Here is a 25,206-nt window from a genome sequence, read left to right as displayed (position 1 = left end):
CTAGAGTGCGTGATGTCACAGCTAGAGGGTAGGAAATCTTGAAATTTGCCTTCATATTATTTTTTAAAACTGCCATAATTCCCAAACCCTACATTCCTGAGATATAATTTTTCATGACAAACGTAGGAAAACATCTCGTAGCTTGAAAAATGACAAATAATTACGCAAAAATAATTAAACAAAATGCCTCTTGAGGGCATGAAGTGACAAAAACGTTCAACATGTCTCCATTAACACCCATTGTAATTTCAGGCTGATATTTCCTCACAGCAGCAGCCGCACACCTTTAGTTAAACTGCCAAAAAGGCCACATTATTAACCCGAAAGTACACAAAAATTACACTTCAGATACTCAACTTCCTTGACATGCTTCACTTTTTGAAATTTCACAGATATCTGTTATGGTTCTTCCACAAAACGTTCACATGTAAGAGGTTTATCTCTCATTCAGAACAATGCAAACCTTTGATCTCTGCACACCTCGTTAGCTCAAATATAAACACCTGTGTAATGGAAAACGATGATGTCATCACTCCAACTGACAGCAGTCAGTTCTAATGCTGCGTTCACACCGGACGCGATGCGAATATTCAATTCGCTCTAATCGCTCCTATCGCATCGCTCTAAACGCTGGAGTTTCACCGCGGCTGCCAGCTGTGTTTACTCGCATCATTCAAACAAGACGCGCTGGCTCGGGAGCTACAACTACAACAAAATGAACATATTTTACCGTGATTAAATTGTAATACACGTTTCTAAATGATGCCGAAGTAACAACATACTGATACCGGTTAGTAAAAACCATGAATTAATGCTTGACAAGTCTGCAGACAAGACGGTAGGCGAAAAATCTTTTAAAATGCTTGTTTTCTGAATGAAGATCGGGTCGACCAGGCTAAGCTAACGTTGTATATGCTCATTCCACACTCATAACAACGGCCTATAGACATAAATAAACCAGCGACTGTATTCGCCATGGCACAGACAGTCTGTGGTTTGTACTTGTTTAACTTTTGTCCAGTTTCTGAACAGACATGAGGAGCTGTGAGCTCTGTGTGTGCTTGAACGTCAGTGACGGCAGGCTGAGATCCTCACCGCTTCTCAGGTTTGGTAACGATGCAGCCATCAACGCATCTAAGAGTATTATGGGGTGTCATCAAATGCTGTTGCCATGGCGACAGACCACTCGCCATGAAGCACGATGTTGCTGTAAGTCCAATGGAAACGGTCTGATCGTCCCCCAAACTTCGCTTGTATATCACCGGTCCAGCCCTCAACAGCTCTACGTCAATTATGGGGTTTCTTCAAATGCCGTTGCCATGGCAACACAATGCTCGCCATGAAACACGGTTTTCTCATAACTTCAGTGAAAATGTTCCAAACGGCCCAAAACTTCACAGGTTTGGTAACGATGCAGCCATCAACGCATCTAAGCGTATTATGGGGTGTCATCAAATGCCGTTGCCATGGCGACAGATCATTCACCAACAAGTTAGTTCAAAAGTTTGCAGTTCAAATATTCTGCTGCTTTTCCAAGCCTTTTTACTTTCTTTTCTTCACTCATCACACATTCAAGCCCCCAGTGTTCATGTATCATTTCAATCTAAATTCTTCACTTTCTTCTTACACATTACATTTCAGCATAGCAGTTTAGCGTCAGCTTTTCAGCATAAAGCATTCCCACTAGCAATTTCTTCAGGAATTGCATTCTCTAGTTTTAACTGATATTATGTATGTAGATAGTGTAAGAAATGTGCAGAATATGACAGTTTAATGGTGGAGGTATACACACATATTGATACAGTAGATGTCTTTGATGACGATGCACTGTTGAGGAACCTGCGACCCAAGTTTTTCATTCATTGCATAACGACACCGTAGTTTTGTATATGATATGTCAATAAACCTTAGAAAATCTTGAAATCTTGAAAGGGATGTGCAAAATAGCCATTATATACAGTCTTTAATGAACTATTAGTAGAGAATAACAAGTAATGAATATACTTTATAGAGATCTGCAGATAAATGTTTAGTCTTCTCAAGCAGCAACTATCAAATATCTCTCCTGATTGTTGGCATTTGACAATCACCTTCTCTGAATTTTACTCAGGTGTAACTAAACTCTGATTTAAGGGTTGTTTATATTTCACATCATTAATCAGAATCTGCAAAGTAACTAAAATAAATGTAGTGGAGTAAAAATACCAGATTAACCTCTGAATTGTAGTGGAGTAGAATTACAAAGTAACAATGAGCTGTCATGTGGGTATATATTAATGCTGCCCATTATGGACACAAGCGAGGGGGGGGCTGGTCCCGTTCAAATCCAGTTTTGGATAGTCTGTCGTGGTTTCGTTCCATTTCAAAGAGCTGTTTGACGCTCGGCGTAACCTTGGCGCACTGCCACTCCAACATCCAATCCCAGAGCTTGAAGATTAATCACGGGGACTGTAGTCCCAAACGATAGCTGGGGATTATGGGTAGTGTAGTGTTTTAGGCCATCCTAAACTCCGAAATGTTTTTCAGATTTTATATCGCATTAACACCATATCCCAACATGCATTGCGGCTAAAACATGCAATCACCGAGCTTAAACCATAGCTGAGGATCTTGGGTAATCAGTTCAGTGGCTGTGTATCGCAATGATGCTCAAAATGTCCCATATAGGCCTACGTCTGTTTCCGGTTATTTTTATTTTGAAATTCAGTTCCTGACGGACGCCAAAAAAGCCCGAGATTATGGAATCAAACAAATAAATAAAAACAAGGATAATTGTGTGTTATTGTTGAGTAAATAACAGTGTGTTATTTAGAAAAGAATAACAAATTAGAAGGAAAAAAAGATTTAAAAAATACAGATTTCAGTATTCTGAGGCTCTGAGCCCCATTTCTTTAACTCACTGACGACAAAAAAAGTCCGACATTATACGATTTAAAATAAAAACAATAATCTTGGCTTGATACTGAGTAAGAACATGTTTTTATGAACCCCACAGCTTCCGGTCTTCCAAGACCCGACCGGACAAAAAGACGTGTTGCAGGCACGAAACACACTACCAATAAAAATACATTGCTTTTAAACTGTGTGACACGAAAAAAAGGGGAAAATCGTGTTGGTGAACACGAATCAATAGATTAAATGTCGTGACTATAACACGAAATGCCGTGAGACTGGGTTGTTTATAGACAGGAAGAGGGGGTTACAGCTAGCACGACAATTTCCTTTGTGATAAAACTTTTTTTTTATCTCATTTGGTAATCAGTTCATGGAGATTTTTGGACAGAGACCCTTAGAGGCTGCACAGAAATACTGGAGACTGTTGTTTGCAAAAAGCATGTCACTCAGGCTATAATAACAGTTGTTCATGGCTTTGGCTAGCTGCCTCCTGCTAGCTGCTGCTAGGCTAAACATGTTGTGACTCCAATGACAAATATGTCTGTTAATGCACAGACATGAAGATGATTTGGATCTGCTAATCTTACCTCAGGAAAGAGAGCCAATAAGATGATTCCCTTTAAAGTGGCATTATGAACAATGGGCCAATAACTGTTTAAATAGAGTTGCAGTGATAAATATACCATGACTGCAGTTCCCCCTGTTCAACAAAGTGTTTTCTTCAGCTATTGTTTTGGTATAATGGGCCTACAACTTAGTGAATAACACATCATGATGGAGTCTGCTGAACAATGCGTCAGGTTGGGTAGTACTGTCTCTGACTCTGTCACCTTGGAGAAGGGAGTTCCACAGGGCTCTATTTTGGGGCCCTTGCTCTTTTTATTATATGTAAACAATATTTGTAATCAGATGCAATTTTCTACCTATCATATGTATGCTGATGACACTATTGTATACTCGTGTGCTCCTTCTCTGGATATGGCCGTTTCCAATTTAAAATCAGATTGTATCACGCTGCAGCATGCACTTCTTGATTCCAAACTGCTATTGAACAGTAAGAAAACCAAAGCAATGCTTTTTGCTCCCAAGTCAGCGTCCTCCTCTTGCCTCTCCATTGACACCCTTGATGGCGTTTCTGTTGAGTTTGTTGATACCTACAAATATCTGGGCTTTTGGTTGGACAGTAATCTGAACTTTAAACACCATATTGAAGTTTTAACAAAGAAATTGAAATTCACTCTTGGCTTCCTTTTCAGACTTAAATGTTGTTTTTTAATATAATCCCGTAAAAGGTTGGTCTCTCTATTCCTGTCCCAGCTGGACTACGGTGATACCATTTATAGATTTGCCTGTCCCACTGTTTTGGCCAAACTTGACCCACTTTACCATGCTGCACTGCGTTATATATCAAATGCACCCTATAGGACTCATCATTGCACACTGTATAGCCTAACTGGATGGTCCTCACTTAGTATGCGTAGGATGCAGCATTGGTTTTTATTAATGTATAAAGCCATTTTAGGTAAGCTTCCACTCCACATATGTGTCAGATTTGCCCCAGTTTGTGACTCTTACAACCTCAGATCCAGGGGAACACGACTGGAGGGTTAAGTTGGGGGTCCGTCTGTGTCAGTTCTTTGGTGTCAGCTTGGTGTGTCCGGCCCTTTAGGTTTTGCTGCTTGGAATTTTCCTATTAAAAAGCTTCCATGTCATGACCTAAATTGAGTCGTATCTTGTACAGAAGTTTGTTGCAATGTCTCCATGCCATATAGTACAGCTTATCACCATACTTCAGCTCTGATGTTACTTATCTTATCCTTTGTGTATACTGAACATATCATAATTGCCCACCTCCCTTTCATGGTGAAGGTCTGATATATGCACCTGAACAGCTGGATGTATATAAGATCCTCAACTCAGACATATCCATGCTTCTGAGATCCCAAGGTAAGCTTGCCTTCCTATCTGCTGCCTTGTAGACTGTAGAGATTCAGCTTCAGTATGTTTCAGTTGTCAGAGAATGGAACTATTTATCAATTGTATTTGATATAACCTTTATGTATACAGGTAATCTTAGATTGTCAGATTCTCATCCTCAAAACAGACATGGTAGACACATGTAAAAACAGTGCTTCTGGTAATTTTGGGGAAATGCTGCAGTTGTGTTTAGGGCTAAATTGTAAAGGTGATACTCTTATCCACTACACATGGTTACACCTGGAACATGGGGGTTTAGGCTGTGACAGGGGAAAGTGCTGATAGTCTGCACACTTCATTTGAAACCAAGATAATAATCTTAAAACGATTATATGATAAACTGAGAGTTTCAAGAACAACGAACAGGTGTAATGTACAATTAAAAAAACTAAAACGTTGACTATAATTAAATGTATTATGTTAACAGAATTCACATAACTGTATTAGGTTAGTTGAAAGCAATAATATTAAGTTTAATTAAAGAATTAATAAAGAAGGTTCAACTTAATATTATTGCTTTCATCTAACCTAATATAGTGATGTGACATTTGTTGACATAATACATTTAATTAAAGTCAATGATTCTGTTTTTTCAGTGTATGTTATTCCTGCTTTTATTAATGGAATTTAACAAATGTATAAAGGAAATATTGATATTGATTTTGACTGATTCAAAACTACACAAATATTTAGATATTCCAGAAAAACAATGGTTGTTTACATTGGTCGAGATAATAACTCATGTGGGTTTATAGGCAATATGCTTTGAGTACATTATAGTTATTGTCAGGTTTAAAAAATAATATGCAGTAATTTTATGTTACTATTGTTTGTCTCTGTCTTTTCTTTGACCAATCTGTTTGATCTTTTTATTCTAGAAAAAAAGGAAATCAGAGTTTGAGATCAAAATGACGAGGCTCACTCTTTTAGCAGGTAATCAGTCATCAGATCTCAGTTCTTCACATTACCATGTTTCTTGATAATATGATACATTAAGCCTATCATTGTTTCATGGTCACCTCTCTATAGGCGTGTGCCTGCTGATGTGCCAACTGGGTAAGTCACTCTTGTGATATTGGTCTCATTGGTATTATGTGTATGAAATGTCAGAAAATATTAGTTGTTTCTTGCAAGACTGACCACAGATTTGCTTTTACTGATCTCCAGCAACTGCCTCCAAGATGGTATGCTATTTCACTAACTGGTCCCAGTACAGACCTGGAACTGGGAAATACCTGCCCCAAAATGTGGATCCCTTCCTGTGCACCCATCTGATTTATGCTTTCTCAATCATCAACAACAAAAACGAGTTGACTACCTATGAATGGAATGACGATGTCCTGTACAAGACCTTCAATGGCCTGAAGAGCAAGTAAGAGTTTGTCTTTCCACTATATGAAATATAATCCCTAGTTCCTGCAACTTGTACTTCAATCTGCATTTGTTAAAATTATAATGTCCCATTTCAGCTATACCAACACTCTATGATAAACAGGCCTTTGTCAACTTAAGTATTCTGCATCTCTGTGTTAAAGGAACCCTGGTCTGAAGACCCTACTGGCTGTTGGTGGATGGAACTTTGGCTCAACTCAGTAAGTGTTCCTTCATGGCTTCTTCATCAGGAAATGAAAATGTACAATAGATCAAGAATAAAACGTCGGTAAGAGATATGCTATACTTCTGATCAATAGTTGTTCAGTTTGTTAGGACAATGGTCTTAAGTTTATTTAATGTTGAACACATTTCCTCAGGTTCTCCATCATGGTGTCCACTCCAGCCAACCGTCAGACGTTCATCCAGTCTTCTATCAAATTCCTGAGGACTGGAGGCTTTGATGGTCTGGATCTGGACTGGGAGTACCCTGGATCTCGTGGAAGTCCTCCAGTGGACAAGATGAGGTTCAGTCTGCTCTGCAAGGTGGGTCCTGGTGTTTTGAGCCATTGGAAACATATGGTCGCAGGTTTCTTCCTTTGTTTCCATCAAGCCACTTAGGCGCCTTAAACATACATTTCTAACGTGTTATGTTATTAATTTATATGTTTTATTTACAATTTTGATTATTTATTTGCCTTCCGATGATGTGCTGATGATGTGCTGATGATGTGCTGATGATGTGCGACTTGTGTTTAATTAAAATTAAATAATAATATTTTCACACACATTCAACAAAGAAAATAGGCCTTTTCAATAGTCAAACAAATCAAAACAAAATACGCAAAACTCCAATAAAATGAACAACCTTGAACGTCATTCTTTCTTTTACTAAGTGTAGGATAATCTAATGTAACGGTTAAAATCTGTTTGTCGACATCTTTCGTGGAAACTGTAGTCTTTTGTAGTCTCGACTACAGAGGTCACGAATAGGTGACAATATTTGGCCTTTTTACCATAACTGGCTCTAACACACATATCCCATTGACAACATCATATATTTATGAGCGTCTTATTAATGGTATTTTTTCAGGAACTTGTTAAAGCGTACGCTGCTGAGGCCAAGGCCACCGGCAACCCTCAGCTCATGGTGACTGCTGCAGTGTCTGCTGGGAAGGGAACCATCGATGCTGGATATGAGATCGCTGAAATTGCCAAGTACTGCAGATTGTTATTATTTTATTTTTTCAGTTTTATTATTTAACATTATTTAAAGATAGTAGGATGGGGACTTTATCAGTATTTCATATGATTTTCAGGCATCTGGACTTCATCAATGTGATGACCTATGACTTCCACGGAGCTTGGGAGCGATCCACTGGACACAACAGCCCCCTGTACCGCGGCTCCCACGACAGTGGGGACCTCATCTACTTCAACACTGTAAGAGATGCAGTTGTCTCGGCATTAGTGGAAGACATTATATGGCACAAACGATGCAGGAATACATACATCACATTGCAATGCAATACTCTTTTAGTGTAACTAAACCAATTTTACACATGAATGTCTGCTAATAGATACAACTAAGCCACAACTGAGGCCCTCTGACAATATTAGTAGGATGATTTCATAGCGTTGTCATTCGCGTATCTCATCTTGGAGAGTAGACATTTACAAAAAGATTATGAAGTTAATAAAATGTATGATCCTGCACTTTTGAGTCTAGACGACTAAAAGAATAAGTGGACCGGAAATGTACTATCAACTTTATGGAAGTCCAATAACAAATCCCTTGGATAACCTTTTGATATGAGATAATCACTGTCGGTTGTCTGCATGAAGAATTTCAAGCATTGTGTCTGTTATCTTCCCTCCCTTTCTATTTCAGGACTATGCCATGAAGTACTGGAGAGACAACGGCACCCCAGTGGAGAAGCTGATGATGGGATTCGCTGCCTACGGTCGTACCTTCCGTTTGACAACATCAAGCACTGGTGCTGGAGCTCCAGCTATTGGCCCTGCATCAGCCGGACCATACACACGTGAAGCTGGATTCTGGGCCTACTATGAGGTCCGGTCTGAACAATATGAAATACTGCATGCTAACACAGGTAGAATGTATGGAACATGGAATAATCCAATAGCATTTTGGTCTTTCAGGTCTGCACCTTCCTGAAGGGCACCACCATTCAGTGGATTGATGACCAGAAAGTTCCCTATGCCGCCAAGAACAACGAGTGGGTGGGATTCGACAACAGGGAGAGCTATGAGACCAAAGTATGAACCAGGGATTACAGATTTAGGGTTGTCCGCATTTTGAAATTCAACAGATAAATATATTCCTACTGAATATTTTGGTTGACTTCTTGTTGATCCACAGGTCCAGTACATGAGGGACATGAAGTTTGGTGGTGCCTTTGTATGGGCTTTGGATTTGGATGACTTTAAAGGAGAGTTCTGTGGAGAGGGAAGCCATCCTCTGCTGTACCATCTACGCAAACTCATTGATAATGGTAAGTTATGATACTCAACTTTTTCTTTTTAGCCAATATGTTCCTAGCTTGTCAAACCAACCCTTCAAGTCATTTTCTTACAAATGTTAAAATGATGTATTTCTCTTTCTTACACCTCACACAGAGATGCCTCCACATCCAACAACCACAACCAAGAGACCTGCTGTCACTACCACAGCATCAGCCACGACCTCAAAACCTGTTGTGACCTTCACAACAACCGGGAAACCCAGTGGAACCACCCCCGCTCCGTCCACCAGGACCACCATCCCCATCCCAGGACGCGGCTTCTGCAAAGATAAGGCTGACGGCATGTACGCCCACCCTGCTGACAGAAACGCCTACTACACGTGTGCAGGAGGCAAAACCTACCTGAGTCACTGTGGTCCTGGGACTGTCTTCGACATTGGCTGCAAGTGCTGTGCGTGGCCCTAAATATTAGCTGTTGGAGAACTGTCACTGATTGACGTCTCAGTACTGACTCAACAAGCTCAATGCCTCTGGGAACTGAGTCCTTGAAACACCCCCCTATACCAGGATGGGTTATGCAGCGACTGAAATGAACTTTGTATGCAGATCTGTGTACAAGTGTGACAATAAAACGTTGGTTTGATTTGAATCTTGCATTTTATTTAAGGAGAAATGTATCGATAAAATAAATGTTGGTGGCAATGCAGATAAGATACCCCTAATGCTGTTGAAAATGTAACTGCTGCACTCCACCTCATTTGGTGATGTCATCCTGAAAGTATTGAGGTGGTCTGATCGAGGTCGGTATAGAATATGTTCTCACCAGCGACGTGCAGTCAGGGGAGGCAGGGGAGGCAGAGCCTCACCTGTCATACTCCAATGTAACGGAAAAACAACTAAAGAAAAACTAAATAGTAATAATAATAAAATGTCTCCACTGATCTGTGTTGTAAGTGTGATTTATGTATGATTCTAATCACTTTTTATAGTCAAAATCAGCAAATTTGCCGAGCTCCGCTACGGGAGCGATGAGAAGTGAGGCAGGGACATGCTCTGCCTCTCGTAAGCCCACAGTAACTTGCTGGAGCGCGGGCACTAATTTAGCGCGGGCACTTATTTTGTGAGCGCGCTCAAGCCAGTTACTGTGGGGTGAGGTGAGGCACAGATGAGCTCTGCCTCACTTCAGAATGCGTCACCCCACAGAAACTGGCTGGAAAGCGGGCCCTAAGCGCATGCCTGTTACCATCTCACTGTAGGTCACCAATGTAATGTTTGTAGATCCCTTTATTACATTTATCCTCGCCATCCATAGTCTCTAAATAACTTATTTCACGTATATATGATATTTAGGCTCACTGGTCTCAACGGCAATGAAAAAAGCACCAGGGGAGGCAGCCATAACCTCAGCCGCACTGAAGGGGGCGCACGTCAGCCCACAGGTTCTTGTTGCTACTGTTATTCTACGCAGAGACGGTAGACGCAAACAACAAGCTAGACTTTTGAAACTACAGGAAGATAAGGAGGACTTTTACAAAAAAGTAATAGAGATTGTTGTCCAGAAGGATAGCATGGACTTCATCTTCAAGTCAAGGTAAGACCACATTTGTAATGAACATGGGATCTTACTAAGAAAGAACAATCCAATATTTAGATTTTGGGTATCCTTTTGTTGAACGGTCTGTTTAAAATGAATCGAAGCATCAGACTAAAAAAGCTTTTGAAAATAACCGAATATTTCGATTAAGGTCAAAATATAATATTTGTAAATCTGACTCTGAAAGAGTCAGATTTATGGCTGGTGAGTCACTGACTCTGAAAGAGTCAGTGACTCACCAGCCAAGAACCTCACCGCACATCACTGGTTCTCACCACTTGATGAAGCCTTGGCAGTTGTGTTCTCTCTCTTGCATTGTAGGATAAATATCACACAAATCAGCAAATAAACAGCTGTTTTTAGAGTACTGTACAATACTGACAACACTGTGGTAACAGGTTTTCAGCACAGAGATTTGTCACGAAGCTTCAATCTAGCAAAGTAACTGTAAACCCCCTTACAGCTGTCATTGAAGTCATTTTAAAGCACTTACCACAGACACGGCACTAAAATCCACTTTGCTGAGGTTTTTGAGAAAGAAAACATTTTCAACAAATGTGTTAGTCTTTAAAAGATACACAATATGTGTTGAGGGAATTAATTGTATTAAAACATAGAGCTCTCAGTCTTCTGTCCGCCTCTGATTAGGTATTATCTATTCCTTTTGTCTTTGTGTTTCCCTTTTTTAATTTAACTTTGAATTTGAATTCATGGTTTGTAACGGTTTGGTTAATATTAAAATACACTGTAATGCCAGTGGTGTAAAGTACATTTACTCAAGTACTGTACTTAAGTACAATGTTGAGGAACTTGTACTTTATACTACATGTTTTTAACATGTTTTTATAAACTTTACAGATGTGGATGAATGATGTGAAATCTAATCAAGTGTTAAATCAGACTTTAGTTCCACCTGGAGTAAATTCACCAGCTACCCTGCAGTATACAAAGTCATTCAAACTAGCTGCACCTTTACCAGCTTTGAGAACACTTTCATGATCAATCATTATAAAACATATCATATATATTATTCTGAAATGGACCAATCTGCACAATCACTACTTTGACTTTTGGTACTTATTCACTTATTTTGATGCTAATACTTTTCTACTTTTACTTGAGCAACATTTCAAATTCAGGACTCTTACTTGTAAAAGAGTAATCCTACACTCTGGTACTTCTACTTTTACTTAAGTACAAGATGTGAGTACTTCTCCCACCTCTGTGTAATGCTGATCTGTATCATGTAGGCTTGATTGAAATGCAGTTTTCAAACCCTGAGCTCAGAGCAGCAGACTCCTGAAGCTCTTACCTCAGCGCCCTGTCTCACTGCCTCACGCTGTCAGACAGGTTCAAGTGAATCATTCATTAATAATAACACACAGTTTAAACAATAAACCACAATCACACCTTTATCAACAGAGAAGAGCAAAGAATGTATGGGCTCAAAAACATGAACATGTATTCACTGTAAAATAGTCTGTGCAGGATTGTATAGTGTCATTACATGTGGCATATCTTATTGTAACACATTATCAGTCACAGTGGGAACGTTTTGGTACTGTTTTTCAGCATTGCTTATATTTGGCCTGAAGACCTTTGCATTTATATTCCGGCAAGTGATAGGGGTGTGCCAGCTCCAACACCTCAGTATTTTCTTTCACTGCATGGTGTTTGTGCCAAAGGAGATGGATACATGACATATCTGATTATCAGAATGTCTGACGTCATTCGGCCATCGCCATATAACACATAATCTTTGTGACTTGAGCTATAGGGAGCAATAAAAACATTCAGGTCATGCTGTAGAGATGTTTGCTTCAAAGGACAATTGTACCACTTCACTAATTGCTTTCAATCAATACTGAGAGTAATAACCGTAATATGAAGAAGACCGAGATGTAATGAAGATCACCATGGGCAAACAACACAAAAACAAATCACATTATGTTTCTGGACATGCAATTACTCAAATTCCTCCAAATCAAAGCTTTGTTGAGGTTTACTAGTAACATGTTTGTCAGGGTAGGATTGGGAGCATTCAGTAGGTTCTGTAGGTGCCTGGACAGATGGAAAGTGCGTACAATAACTGCGTTGAACAACCCTCAAAATGCACCTGCAGCTTTATGCAGCAGCACCTGCAAAAAGTAACATAGTCATGTGGTTTTGCAGCGGCATAATAGACTGCACACTGCCTCTGTGTGTAGTGAGTCTGATCTCCTGAAAATGATGTTTCAGTTCAACGTGGCTGCATGGTCACTTACATTTAGATGGTGTTCTGTCTGATCGCTGTTTTGATGTATCAAAAATACTTTAAACACATGACTCTCAAATAAATAAACAATAAAGGGGTTAAAACCTGAGCCTCAAACTTATCTTTCATAGTGTTGTAAATCTTTTAGATGGAACAGATAACATATATTCTGACACTTCAATAATATATATTTACTAAAAGGTGGAGTCCTGTTGTAACTGTACTAATACAGTGAAGCCATCCTAATTCCCCCTTACTTTCTGTGGTGTGTGTGTTGTTGTTTTTGTTTCTATTCTCAACCTTAACCACTCGTTTAAAACCGCGACCATGATCCCAGGAAAGATTTGTCTCCTTGGAAAAGTCACATAGAATGCAGCTTAGTTGAATGGGAACATCATGTTTTATGTGACAGGATAGCACTAAATGATTGTTTGAATTAGCACAGTTTCTCAGAGTGAGGATTCTTTGATTCATTCTGTCTGGAAAAGGTGTGGAATGCCTGTCTTTCCTCATGGCACAGTTTTAAAGCTTTCTTTGAAATGAAATACAGAGTCAAATCCCAGGTCAAATGTACATTAGAGGGTCTTGAGCATGTTTCTCTAAATATGTGTCTTTGTTGATGTTGTAAATAAAGCTGCTGTGATGCAAGAAAATGTTTAGACTTGGTCTGTTAATAAAGTTGTATTGTATCGTATCGTATTCTTCTCTTCTCATTCTTCTCAGCAGGAGCCTGTCTTGGCGTGTGATTCAGTGAAAAACTGTGACTGCTGGAAGGACTTTCTGAGTGCTCATTTAAAATGTAGTACATTTCAATACTGTGGAAAGTATTTAAGTTTGTCTGATGTATTAGTTTAAAACGTTACTAGTTCCTCACCAGCTGCTGTTGTTACACATGTCATGCTGTTGTTAAGCTCATATCTTTGGTGTTTGTACTGTAGATTATTCAGGTGTTCACGTTGTCATGTCTACCTCCTGTGTGTTTGAAATATGTTTCTCTTTTATTGTGCCTATCACACCCCCCTGTGTCCCAGAATGCCCCAGTCAGCTCATCACTTATCTCCATCAGAAACAACAAGCTGCTGGCTGAGGAACGTCATGATATTCAATGGTCAGGGCCGCTGGGAAACAAAGGACAGAGATACAGTGATCAAAGCTGGGAATGAGGACACACTGAAGCTGAAACGCTGACTTTAATTACATGTATTATGTCAACACATTTCACATGACTGTGAGAGTAATATTATTACATTTAAATAGGTTCAATTTCATATTATTGCTTTCAACTTATCTAGTACAGTTATGTGAAATGTGTTGACTTGATACATTTAGTTCAAGTCAAAGTTTCAGTTTGTCAGTGCAGGAGAGTCTGTGGCTACACCATATGATTTCATAATCTTTTGTCTTGATATTGTGGAGTAGTCATTCAAAATACATCAACTCTCACAAAGTGCCACACGATTATGATTTTCTTCTTTTTCGTTTACAAAATGATGATGTGCTCAAAGTGATGTCAACACAATAGTCATGCCAATATTTTGAAACCAAAAACCTATCTGGAACCAGCTAATGTCTTACAGGCTGAATAAACTATTATTTGCATTTGTTGAATGATCAAATATTGATTTTGAGTTGAAGATGAGTTAATGATATATGAATTACTGATTTCCATGACAACCATAACAATAAGACATCTAAACAATCAAAGGTGACATTTGAGGACTATGATCTACAGGTCATTTCGGACTTCAGACTCTGCAGGATCTTATCAAAACCTTCTCTAATAATCATAACATTTATTACCCCAATGTATCAAAGGCAGCTACACCTCCCCATCTCTCTGGGTAAAATCAAATGTATAAAAAGCCTAACATTGCTGTGGTTGGTCGGGTCTCTGGTCCAGTCTAAGGTGGGTCTAAGGACAAACAATGCCTCTAAATTCAACATTTGTATCATGATGATCTAAAGAATGGTAGCTCTCTTTTGTTAATGTTGTAATTGACCTTGTTTACTTTTTGTCTCCTATAGTAATCCAGTGAATTTGTGAGAAGTGAATTCAAAATGACCAGGCTCACAATTCTAGCAGGTAATTCATCTTCACTTTCCAACTATGATATCTATAATACTGTCATCCTGATCGTTCATAATATTATTTTTCTATTTTGGTGTATTTGTACAAACAACAATTACTTCTCTCTTTGTTTTCTTTTTGAAGCATATTCCATTCATTTCACCAGTTAAAGGATTTTTCCTTATCCGAATCAAGTTAGACAGAGGGTGCCATAAGATGCACAGATTTTAGAAGTCCTTTATATGCAAATGTGTGATATTGAGACATACAAATAAAGTTGACTTGTCTTGACTTAATGTATATTTTAGATGTATAGTCTCACTGTTTCTTTTATTTATTCCTTAGGGTTATGTCTGGCGATATGTCAACTGGGTAAGTCCTAATACTTTTTGATCAGCAAGACTTATTTGAATTGGATTTTCACTTGCATAACATTACTGGAATCAACGTTTCTTCATTCTTCCTTTACTCCACCACAGGATCCGCCACCCAGATGATATGCTACTTTACCAACTGGTCCCAGTACAGACCTGGTCAGGGGAAGTACACGCCACAAAATGTGGATCCCTTCCTGTGCACCACCCTGATCTACGCCTTCTCCATGATCAACCATGCCAACGAGCTGGTTACCTATGAGTGGAATGATGACGTCCTCTACGAGTCTTTCAATGGACTGAAATCAAAGTAAGTGGCCAGAGTTGAGAGAGGTCAGAGGTCAGGCTAAGATGCAGTGGCTCTGGCGTTAGCAGACGTTTTGTTCCATGCACAAGAGGCCTTTAGCAGCTAATGCTAGCTGAAATGGGGACTTTGCTAAAACAATGATTCCAGTCCAGGGATGTTCTGTAATGTAAAATGTAAAGGCACAACTTGAGTCTCTGATACCCTGTTCAGTAACAAGAAATTACAAGATTGAAACAAATGGGGTGGAATTTGGAAATATAGTATTGTCTTAACCTACCCTCTGTCCTGTTTTCAGAAATCCTCATCTGAAGACTCTTCTGGCTGTTGGCGGGTGGAACTTTGGTTCTACACAGTAAGTCATATTTTAAATCCGGAACCCAACTAATAACATGAGAATAGAATAGAATTGGGAGGGATGAAACCCCTCTTTAATGGTCACACATGCAGAGCACACAGCACACACAGTGAAATGTGTTCTCTGCATTTAACCCATCCTAGAACCAGGAGTCTAGTACTAGGAGCAGTGGGCAGCTATTGTACTGCGCCCGGGGAGCAATGGGAGTGAGGGGGGAAGGGAGGTGTCCGGTGCCTTGCTCAAGGGAGTTATGTTACTGGTTCTCTAACCACTACATTATTCGAACCTTAAGGACATGTATTGGTCTAGTTTCTTCTTCCATATGTGTATGTTTATTTAAAAAAAGCAATGATGAATAGATAACCAGATAAATGAAAACCATCATATATGTATATTGATTAATCTTTGTTCAGTTTTGGATAGTGTATGGTAACTAAACCCAATCTTCCATGCAGGTTCTCTGTCACGGTGTCCAATCCAGCCAACCGCCAGAAGTTCATCCAGTCTTCAATCAAATTCCTGAGGACTCATGGGTTTGATGGTCTGGATCTGGACTGGGAGTACCCTGGATCTCGTGGAAGTCCTCCTGAGGATAAAGAACGGTTCACTCTGCTCTGCAGGGTGGGTCTCCATTTATCTTGCTCTAGTTTGTAACTGCAGCTACAATTCGAATGTTTACATCATGTTGACTTTCTGGTTTGTGTTTGCAGGAGCTCAGGGCTGCCTACGCTGCTGAGGCCAAGGCCACCGGCAACCCTCAACTCATGGTGACTGCTGCAGTGTCTGCTGGGAAGGGAACCATCGATGCTGGATTTGAGATTGCTGAAATTGCCAAGTGAGTGTTCTGTCTTGTATGAAAAGGAAAATCCTCTTGAAAGGAAAACTGGGAGTTCTAAGAAGGCTTCTGAAATGATTTTCTTGTGTTTCCCTATCCAGGGAACTGGACTTCATCAATGTAATGACCTACGACTTCCATGGAACTTGGGACAAGTTCACTGGACACAACAGCCCACTGTTCCGCGGATCCATGGACACTGGTGAACTCATCTATTTCAACACTGTAAGTACATTTCGGAACTAAAGAAGAAAAGTACCTTCTTTAAAGGTTTTACATCATCTCTTATTTCCTTTTTGTAGCACTTTGCCATGCAGTACTGGAAAGAGAAAGGCACCCCAGTGGAGAAGCTGATGATGGGTTTCGCTACCTATGGTCGTACCTTCCGTCTGACAACATCAGAGAATGGTGTTGGAGCTCCAGTTAGTGGCCCTGCATCAGCCGGACCATACACACGTGAAGCTGGATTCTGGGCCTACTATGAGGTACAGATTAGATAAGGCTTGAGTAAACCCATTATGATGTACAGTATATATCATTTACAAAAACTATGGTCTATGGTCTAGATATGTGGCTTCCTGAAGGGCATCACCATTCAGTGGATTGAAGACCAGAAAGTTCCCTATGCCACCAACAACAACGAGTGGGTGGGATTCGACAACAGGGAGAGCTATGAGACCAAGGTAGGTGGCACATCAGCTCTATATTCTAACATATTCACACCAAATCCAAAGTATTTCCATCAATTTATTTTGTATGTTTGCCCCAACAGGTGCGTTACCTGCAGAAGGAGAAGTTTGGCGGTGCCTTTGTGTGGGCCCTTGATTTGGATGACTTTACAGGACAATTCTGCGGAGAGGGCGTCAACCCTCTGCTGTCACATCTCCGAAAACTTCTTAACATTGGTAGGTCCAAAGCATTTTAAAGCAGTTAGTAAACTATGTTCAAGACAGATACTAATCTTTTTGGCTGCCATTTAAACCTTACTGCTGAGTTTAATCTCATATTCTCAGAGTTTAAGTCATAAAGTCTTATTTTAACAGGCATCAGGTTTGTCGTCACGAAGTTGGACAGCAGGTATCTTAAGGGCCTATAAAGTTTGGATGAGATGTCATATTCTGAAAAGAAAACCTGTCTCTTACTAATACTATGGAGTATTTGCAGTAGTAAAGTAATGTACAATGTTGTCTGGATTATTCATTAAGTCATAGTCACGTTATAGACACACATTAATAGACATGTATTGTTGCACTCAAACCCTTCTAACTCTTCTACTGCTACCATTTAGAACTGCCCCCACTGCCCTCCACCACCACCGCCAAGCCTGGTGCTAGCACGACCTCCACCACCACCACAACCACCACCACCACCCACGCCCCAGGACCTGGCTTCTGCAACGGGAAACCTGACGGCCTGTACTCCAACCCAGACGACAAGAACAGCTTCTACTCGTGCGACAGGGGCGTCACCCACCCGAGCCACTGCGGAACGGGAACTGTCTTCGATGACAGCTGCAAGTGCTGCAACTGGCCCTGAGCCCCCAGTGGAGGCAGAGTGCACTACAACTGATGACAACTAATAGACAGAATGTTAAAGTTCTATTGTATCCACTGTGTGTACAATCATTGATCTGAGACTATCCTTAGTGGTGTATTGATACATTGCATCTTGTTAAATATGTAACATACAATGCAGATTACAAACAGAAGCATCAAGTATTATAAATTGTGATGACTCGTCATTTCAATATACAGTACATATTCATTTTAAATGTATTACTTTGCAAAATCTATTTTCTATATATCTAACAATGAAGAAGAGCATCTAAACTGCAGAGTTTAGTTTAATCTTGACACCAACAGCTGTTCAGGAACTTTGTACAAATAAACCAAGAGGGGGTAACCATGTGACCCACAATGTAACACTCTTATGTCCCCGCTACAGGTACAGAGGGCCAATTCCAAAAAATTAATGAATTTACCATGTTTATATGATGACAGGTTTTAACTGAATTATATATGGCATTAATCCAGGCTCTTACATCAAATGCTCATACAGTATTTTACCTTTTGTTGTTTCTTAGTCAGACCAGCGGTGAGTAATCACAGCACCACATGCAGTTGAGACTGCGGACATGATTATTATCATAGACATGATTATTGCCCTGATACTGATGGGATACTTTGGGTCAGTCAGGAATAAAGAGAGGTTCAAACAGAGGGAGGGAACCTTTCACACTCATTCATAGTATATGAAAGCAGTTGAACATAGTGATCAGTTAACCCACCAGAGCCCAAAGAAATACAAAAACAAACTTCACTGTCGTTGATAAGTGAAAAAGTTGGTGTTAAAGGTCACTGAGTCACTGGTCGTAAGAGGCCTGCATGTTTTTAGTGTGTGTTGATTTAAGGATTTTTAACGAAAATTAAGAACATGTTGAGTAAACACTCATATCATTACCTAATAAAGTTACGATTGTATTAACAATTCTGATTATTTTTATTTTAAACACGGTGCATAGCTAGTTACATAGCCAGCATTCAGCAAGGGCCTTGTTTCTCTCTACTCTGTAAAATGCGGAGGATCATGAGGCGGATTCACCAAAGCTCACAAACAGCATTTTGACAGAACAATCCCAGAATGCAGCTGATCAGGTTTCACCAAAACAGATTCTGACTGAGCTCCTCAGGATGGTATCAATACAGAAGAGTTATACTGTGCTTTTATTGCAACAAAATCATGGACAGAGGAGCATACATCTTTCAAAATTCAAACAACAATTATCAGCCATTTAGGGCCCTAAACAACGACATAACATCAAGACAGTGATGGATAATAGAAGGTGCAGGCATGACATTTTATTTTCAAATGAGTTTTGTATTAAAATACTTTAGGTGATATTTTTGGAAGTAAGTCACACACACAATATCAGTCACATGATCCAGTCTACCCTGTTAATGGAGAAAAAAACGAATAATTTCACTAAGGATTTTTTTTTTTTTAAATATTATGACAAATTTGTAAGACAAATTCATTATAAACATTGTTATATAAATCGTAGGTTTTTAACAAGAATGAGGCGTCTCAGTGAGTTGATTCTCTGGTAAACTCCTCCACCTGCTGACAGACAGCAGGAATGGCTGCAGAGGAGGAAGTTGATTGTTCGGCTGTAAATAATGACTTTAGCAGTATCAGTATTAAGTCAGTAACACAAAAAAAGAGGATATTGGGTACACCGTAAAAGTAAAAAGTCAAGGCAACTGTCTGCACTCAATTTTTGGGTTTTGAGGCCAACTAAAATTCTTAAGTTTTAAGGAAAACTGTCTACTTTTGAGCCAACTAATAATCTTCTGTTGAGATAACTTATTCATATGTATTGTATGTTGAATTGTTTTGTTCTCTAGAATTCCAAATCGTGCCAGCTTAACATTTCTGTTTAGAAAATGTACCTTTTGTATGTTATAACTTCTAATTTTGAGTTTCACATTTTAATTGACAATCCTGGAGATCATGGCTGACCTCCAGGATTGAAGAAGCCTGGCATGGGAGAATAAATACCACTCTCTGGTGTGTATCTCCATGCGGGGTTGGATTCATTAACAATGTTAAGAGTTCATAAAGATTATATACTGATATTGCGTGATAACTTATCCATGTTGAAGTAGATTTGGCTGTTTTTAACAGTTAGATTTAGATAAAAGCATCATGGGATGAATATTTAGAGCCCGTCGACGAATCACAGATTAAGCAAGTTTATTTTCTACTTTTATTCTTTTTTTTTTTTAAACCATGAACTCGTCCTAATACTACCAAAACTGCTATAAGTTCTACTTGTAGCTGTGACAACACTTAATTTACTATAATATATATTTTCAAGACCTGCTCCTTCCTAAAAGTCCTGTGGGTCCATGTTCAGAATGTTTTTTACGCATTCAAAGGCAACCAGTGGGTCGGCTTTGATAACCAGAGGAGCTATGATGCCAGGGTACAGAATATTGGAAAAGAGGATATAATTCAACAGATCTGTCCACATGAGAGTTTCAGTATGATACCTCTGACTGTCTCACAGGTGGACTATCTGAAGAGCATGCAGCTGTGTGGACACTGGATATGGATTACGTTCTGGACAGTTCTGTGAACAGGGAAAATATCCACTGATATCCCATCTAAAGCATAAACTCAGTGAAGGTGAGGCTGCAGCAGGTTAATAATTTCGTAACGATGTCATCACTATCACTGACATGAGCCATCATGAACGAACTTATGCTAATCATAAATCTATCGAAAATTATAAAAGTATGGTAGACATGTGGATATTATCCGGCTGAACAAAACGTGCATTTATCTAACAGTTTCATTTTCCAGAGACCTTATTTCGAGCTATTTTCCAAAACCCTATAGAGAAATCCCATTGCTTTTTTGTCGAGGGAACCCAAGCACAGCTTACTTCCGGGTTTTACGACGCGTCACTGCACCACTATAACACACAGGGTGTTTCTCAATGTCGAGCTACCAAGCGCTTGCTTGGTAGCACATGTCTTCCGAGTCACTTGCTTCAGAAGCGAGGCAAGAATCCTTCCTAGCCTCGGAAAATGAAGAATTGTGGAACAGGCTAACAGGTGTGCAGGTGTGCGTCATATGCGAGGCCCCGCCTTAAATGGAGCGCGATTTCCGCCAAAGATTTGGAAATTGCTCCGTGCGCAAAGCATTGTGGGGATTTTAAGACCGCAGAGTCTACACATGTGCAGCCTCGAAATTTCTCGCTACGAAGTACGCCGGCCTCGGTAGAATTCCAAGTATGCTGGACATTGGAACAGTCCTTCGGCGGCACTCAATAGCCGCGTTCACACCAAGTACTTTGCCGTACTCAGTGCCGGCACTCAGTGCCCCGGCACTAATTACCCCAGGGCACTTAGTACAGATAGCGTTCACACCGGAATAAATTCCCTGAGGGAAGATTACGCAAATGAGCCGCTGACGTCACTTCGTCTTCTTCTGCTTTGGGTTTACTGGCAGGCCGCAAACAACTTCACGGCGTATACTGCCATCCGAAGTCCCCGGCCGGAAGTCCCCGGAGTTGGGGACTGGCTTCAGTAGAAGCTGCTGGGACTCCCAGCAGCTTCTACTGAAGCCTTCCGAGTAAATCGCCAGAACGCCGACACCTCCTCATCTCCACTGCTCCCATGTTTTATTTTGTGTTGCCATAAGTTAGACTCTCTGCATTGGTGCGCTGGGCGAATGCTAATGCTAATAATGCTAATGCGAGGATAATAAAATGGCGGCTCTACAAAACATTTCAGAGTTTTACGGGGCGTGGTTTGCAATTCGCCCAGCCAATCAGAACTGGGGCACTTTTTTCCCCCAGAAAAGTACCATCTCTCAGCAGGCACTAAAAATGGGGGTAAAAGTTCCCGAGATTAAGTACTCTTTTTGGTGTGAACGCGACATAAGGGGTACTAACGGAACTAAACGCGAAAAGTACGGTGAAAAGTACTCCGGTGTGAACGCGGCTATTGATGTAGTATGCTTGAAATAGTGGCTCTGGAGCAGCTTTCCTCGACATTGAGAAACACCCACATGCATAAACTTCACAGCAGGCGGAACTCGTCATAAAGTCCGCGAAAATAAAGCCCACCCATTTAGAGGGAAGATATGATTGGTCAATTGTACTGTCACTTGACATTACTCTCTCATTGAGTTACTATAGCGGGCCCTCTGTGAATTTACAGCAGGACCACCAATCAGCTCCTATCTTCACAGTAACTCGCAGAGACGAGCTTCTTTCATTTAACCCTTCACATTCCAACAGAAACTGAACAGGCAGATTCGAAGGATTTATTTCTTTGGAAATGTTATTTTAAATCCAATTAAATCAAATTATTGAAAAAAATATATATTTTAAAAAGAATGTTGTTTTTTTAATGTTTTCAAATGTAATTTTTTAGAATATCTTAGGCCCTCCGAGAGGCCCTAGAGGGCCCTGACGGCTCGCCACTGCTCTAAATTTGTTTTGCCCTGTTCTGCTTGAAAGCAAGTACCTGGCTGCCTCCTGCAAACTGTTAAAACAACAAACGCTTCAACTTGTACAATTTTGAATCTGTATTTTTGAATATGGATCTTAAGTTGGCGTGACGTTGAAGCAGAGACCCTGCTGTAGTTCGTTTATAGCATAACGCTAGCATTTTGCTTCTGGCGACTAGATTTATGATTAGAAAATTATAAAAGTAGGGTAGACATGTGGATATTATCCGGCTGAACAAAACGTGATCCGTCTCTTAAATGTGTGTCAACCACTGACCTTATTTCGAGCTATTTTCCAAAATTCTATGGAGAAATTGCATTGGTTTTTGACGAAGGAACCGGAAGGAGTTTACTTCCGGGTTTTAGGACGCGTCACTGTAGGAAAATAATATATTGGATGAATCACAACATTGTTTTGGCTGGAGTCCAAACTCCAGTTCAAACCTTTATATACAGTGCCTTGCGAAAGTATTTACCCCCCTTGCCATTTTTCCTATTTTCTTGCATTAAAACCAAACATAATATAATATTTTTGGGGGGATGTTATGGCAAGACCTCACACAAAGTCAGTCAAAATTGGTGAAGTGAAAGAAAAAAAGAGCACGTTTTAAAACATAACAAAAAATGTAAAACTGAAAAGTGGTGTGTGCATATGTATTCACCCCCTTTGCTATTTAGCCCAAACAAAGACCTTCAGAGTCACACAGTTATTTAAATAAAGTTCACCTGTGTGCAATCAAGTGCCTCATTATCTCTAATTATTATATTAATTAATTATTATTATACAACTGTTGTAGAAGGCCTCCGTCTTCCATACCACAGCAAGTGGCCTTTCTAAGCAAGAAAACGACACCATGAAGACTAAAGAGCTCTCCAAACAGGTCAGGGACAAAGTTGTGGGAAAGTATGAGACAGGGTTGGGTTATAAAAAAATCTCACAAACGTTGAACATCACGAAGCACCAAAAAATATGCCACGACAACAAACCTGCCAAGAGAGGGCCGCCCACCAAAACTCTCACACCGTGCAAGGAGAGCATTGATCAGAGAGGCAACAAAGAGGCCGAGGATAACCCTGGAGGAGCTGGTAAGCTCCACAGCAGAGAGAGGAGAATCTGTACATAGGACCACAGTAAGCCGTACACTCCACAGAGCTGGGCTTTATGGAAGAGTCGCAAAAAAAAAAAGAAAACATGTTTGGAGTTCTCCAAAAGGCATGTGGAAGATTCCCCAAACATGTGGAAGAAGGTCCTGTGGTCGGATGAGACTAAAATTGAACTTTTTGGCCATCAAGGTAAACGCTATGTCTGGCACAAACCCAACACCTCTGATCACCCTCAGAACACCATCCCCACAGTGAAGCAAGGTGGTGGCAGCATCATGTTGTGGAGATGTTTTTCATCGGCAGGGACTGGGAAGCTGGTAACAATAGAAGGAGTGATGAATGGAGCTAAATACAGGGAAATAGTTGAGGAAACTGTGTTTCAGTCTGCCAGAGATTTGAGGCTTGGGCAGAGGTTCACCTTCCAGCAGGACAATGACCCAAAGCATACTGCTAAAGCAACGCTAGAGTGGTTTAAGGGGAAACATTTAAACGTTTTGGAGTGGCCTAGTCAAAGCCCAGACCTTAATCCAATCGAAAATCTGTGGTATGACCTAAAGAAGGCTGAACACGAGCGGAACCCATCTAACCTAAAGGAGCTGGAGCAGTTTTGCCAAGAAGAATGGAAACAAATCCCAGTGGAAAGATGTGCCAAGCTTATAGACACATACCCCAAGAGACTTGCAGCTGTTATTGCTGCAAAAGGTGGCTCTACAAAGTATTGACTTTGGGGGGGTGAATAGTTATGCACGCTCATGTTTTCTCTTTTTCATTATTATTTCTTGTTTGTTTCACAATAACAAATATGTTTTGAATCTTCAAAGTTGTAGGCATATTGTGTATATCAAATAATACAAATTCTCCAAAAATCTAATTAAATTAAATGTTTTAAAGCAATGAAACAAGAAAAATGCCAAGGGGGGTGAATACTTTTGCAAGGCACTGTATACAGTCTATGGTTCAAACCCATAAACCCTTACACAGCAGCTGTCATGCATTGTCATGGTAACACTTTTTAATCAGCCACTGTACAAAAACAACATGCTATATTATATGCCACCCATATGAACTGTTGTATGTTCATTTATTTAAGTGTAAGGCTGAGGTTGTAATGCACATTATGGGATGCTATGCTATAAGCCAGTGTGTGTTAAAGTCAGGTAGATACAAAAAGTGTTCTAGTGATAAACTGTATCATTAATATTCTTGGTAATAAAATGGTATCAAATGCCAACGTGTGATTGTGGCTTGTAGTGACTAACCATACAGGGAATTATCTTATGACTCTGTATCTCTACAAAGCATTAACTTTGACTCTTTTAGGTCATTGTTTTTATCCAACAGTCTTTGCCTCAATACTTACTTACCCCAGCAGGCAGAAGTTTTTAGCAAAAGCCCTGCCTGCACACTGTAGGCTACAGTATTGCAAACCTCAAAAGGTTGGTGGGCCTTAATGCCACCTAAAGGTACATTTTGGACTTGTGAACATAGCAATTTTGCTGGTAATGGTATCCATTTTACTGACTTATAATATTACTTTCTAATAGTAATCTAATACAGAGCAGCTA

At 40.0% G+C, this 25,206-nt stretch overlaps 2 protein-coding genes across 2 annotated transcripts; both read left to right on the top strand.

The window, feature by feature from the left end:
• The first annotated feature begins 5,780 nt into the window (after window positions 1-5,780).
• On the top strand, window positions 5,781-9,194 carry LOC117493864 (acidic mammalian chitinase-like). The gene is made up of 11 exons (XM_034144434.1): window positions 5,781-5,805; window positions 5,902-5,928; window positions 6,040-6,244; window positions 6,408-6,464; window positions 6,624-6,789; window positions 7,337-7,461; window positions 7,563-7,686; window positions 8,135-8,317; window positions 8,407-8,523; window positions 8,627-8,759; window positions 8,884-9,194. Exons 1-11 carry the CDS (start codon window positions 5,781-5,783, stop codon window positions 9,192-9,194), a joined length of 1,473 nt encoding a protein of 490 aa, XP_034000325.1.
• A 5,197-nt stretch (window positions 9,195-14,391) lies between these two features.
• Window positions 14,392-19,000, top strand: LOC117493855 (acidic mammalian chitinase-like). Its single transcript, XM_034144423.1, has 12 exons — window positions 14,392-14,483; window positions 14,603-14,660; window positions 14,991-15,017; window positions 15,125-15,329; window positions 15,622-15,678; window positions 16,137-16,302; window positions 16,392-16,516; window positions 16,618-16,741; window positions 16,819-17,001; window positions 17,083-17,199; window positions 17,289-17,421; window positions 17,805-19,000. The coding sequence occupies exons 2-12, from the start codon at window positions 14,636-14,638 to the stop codon at window positions 18,050-18,052; spliced, it is 1,410 nt and encodes a 469-aa protein (XP_034000314.1). The 5' UTR covers window positions 14,392-14,483; window positions 14,603-14,635; the 3' UTR covers window positions 18,053-19,000.
• The last annotated feature ends 6,206 nt before the right edge of the window (window positions 19,001-25,206 follow it).

The sequence above is a fragment of the Trematomus bernacchii genome, unplaced genomic scaffold (assembly GCF_902827165.1).
Source record: "Trematomus bernacchii unplaced genomic scaffold, fTreBer1.1, whole genome shotgun sequence".
NCBI classification, from domain to species: domain Eukaryota; kingdom Metazoa; phylum Chordata; class Actinopteri; order Perciformes; family Nototheniidae; genus Trematomus; species Trematomus bernacchii.
This window is presented reverse-complemented; position numbering and strand designations above follow the sequence as displayed.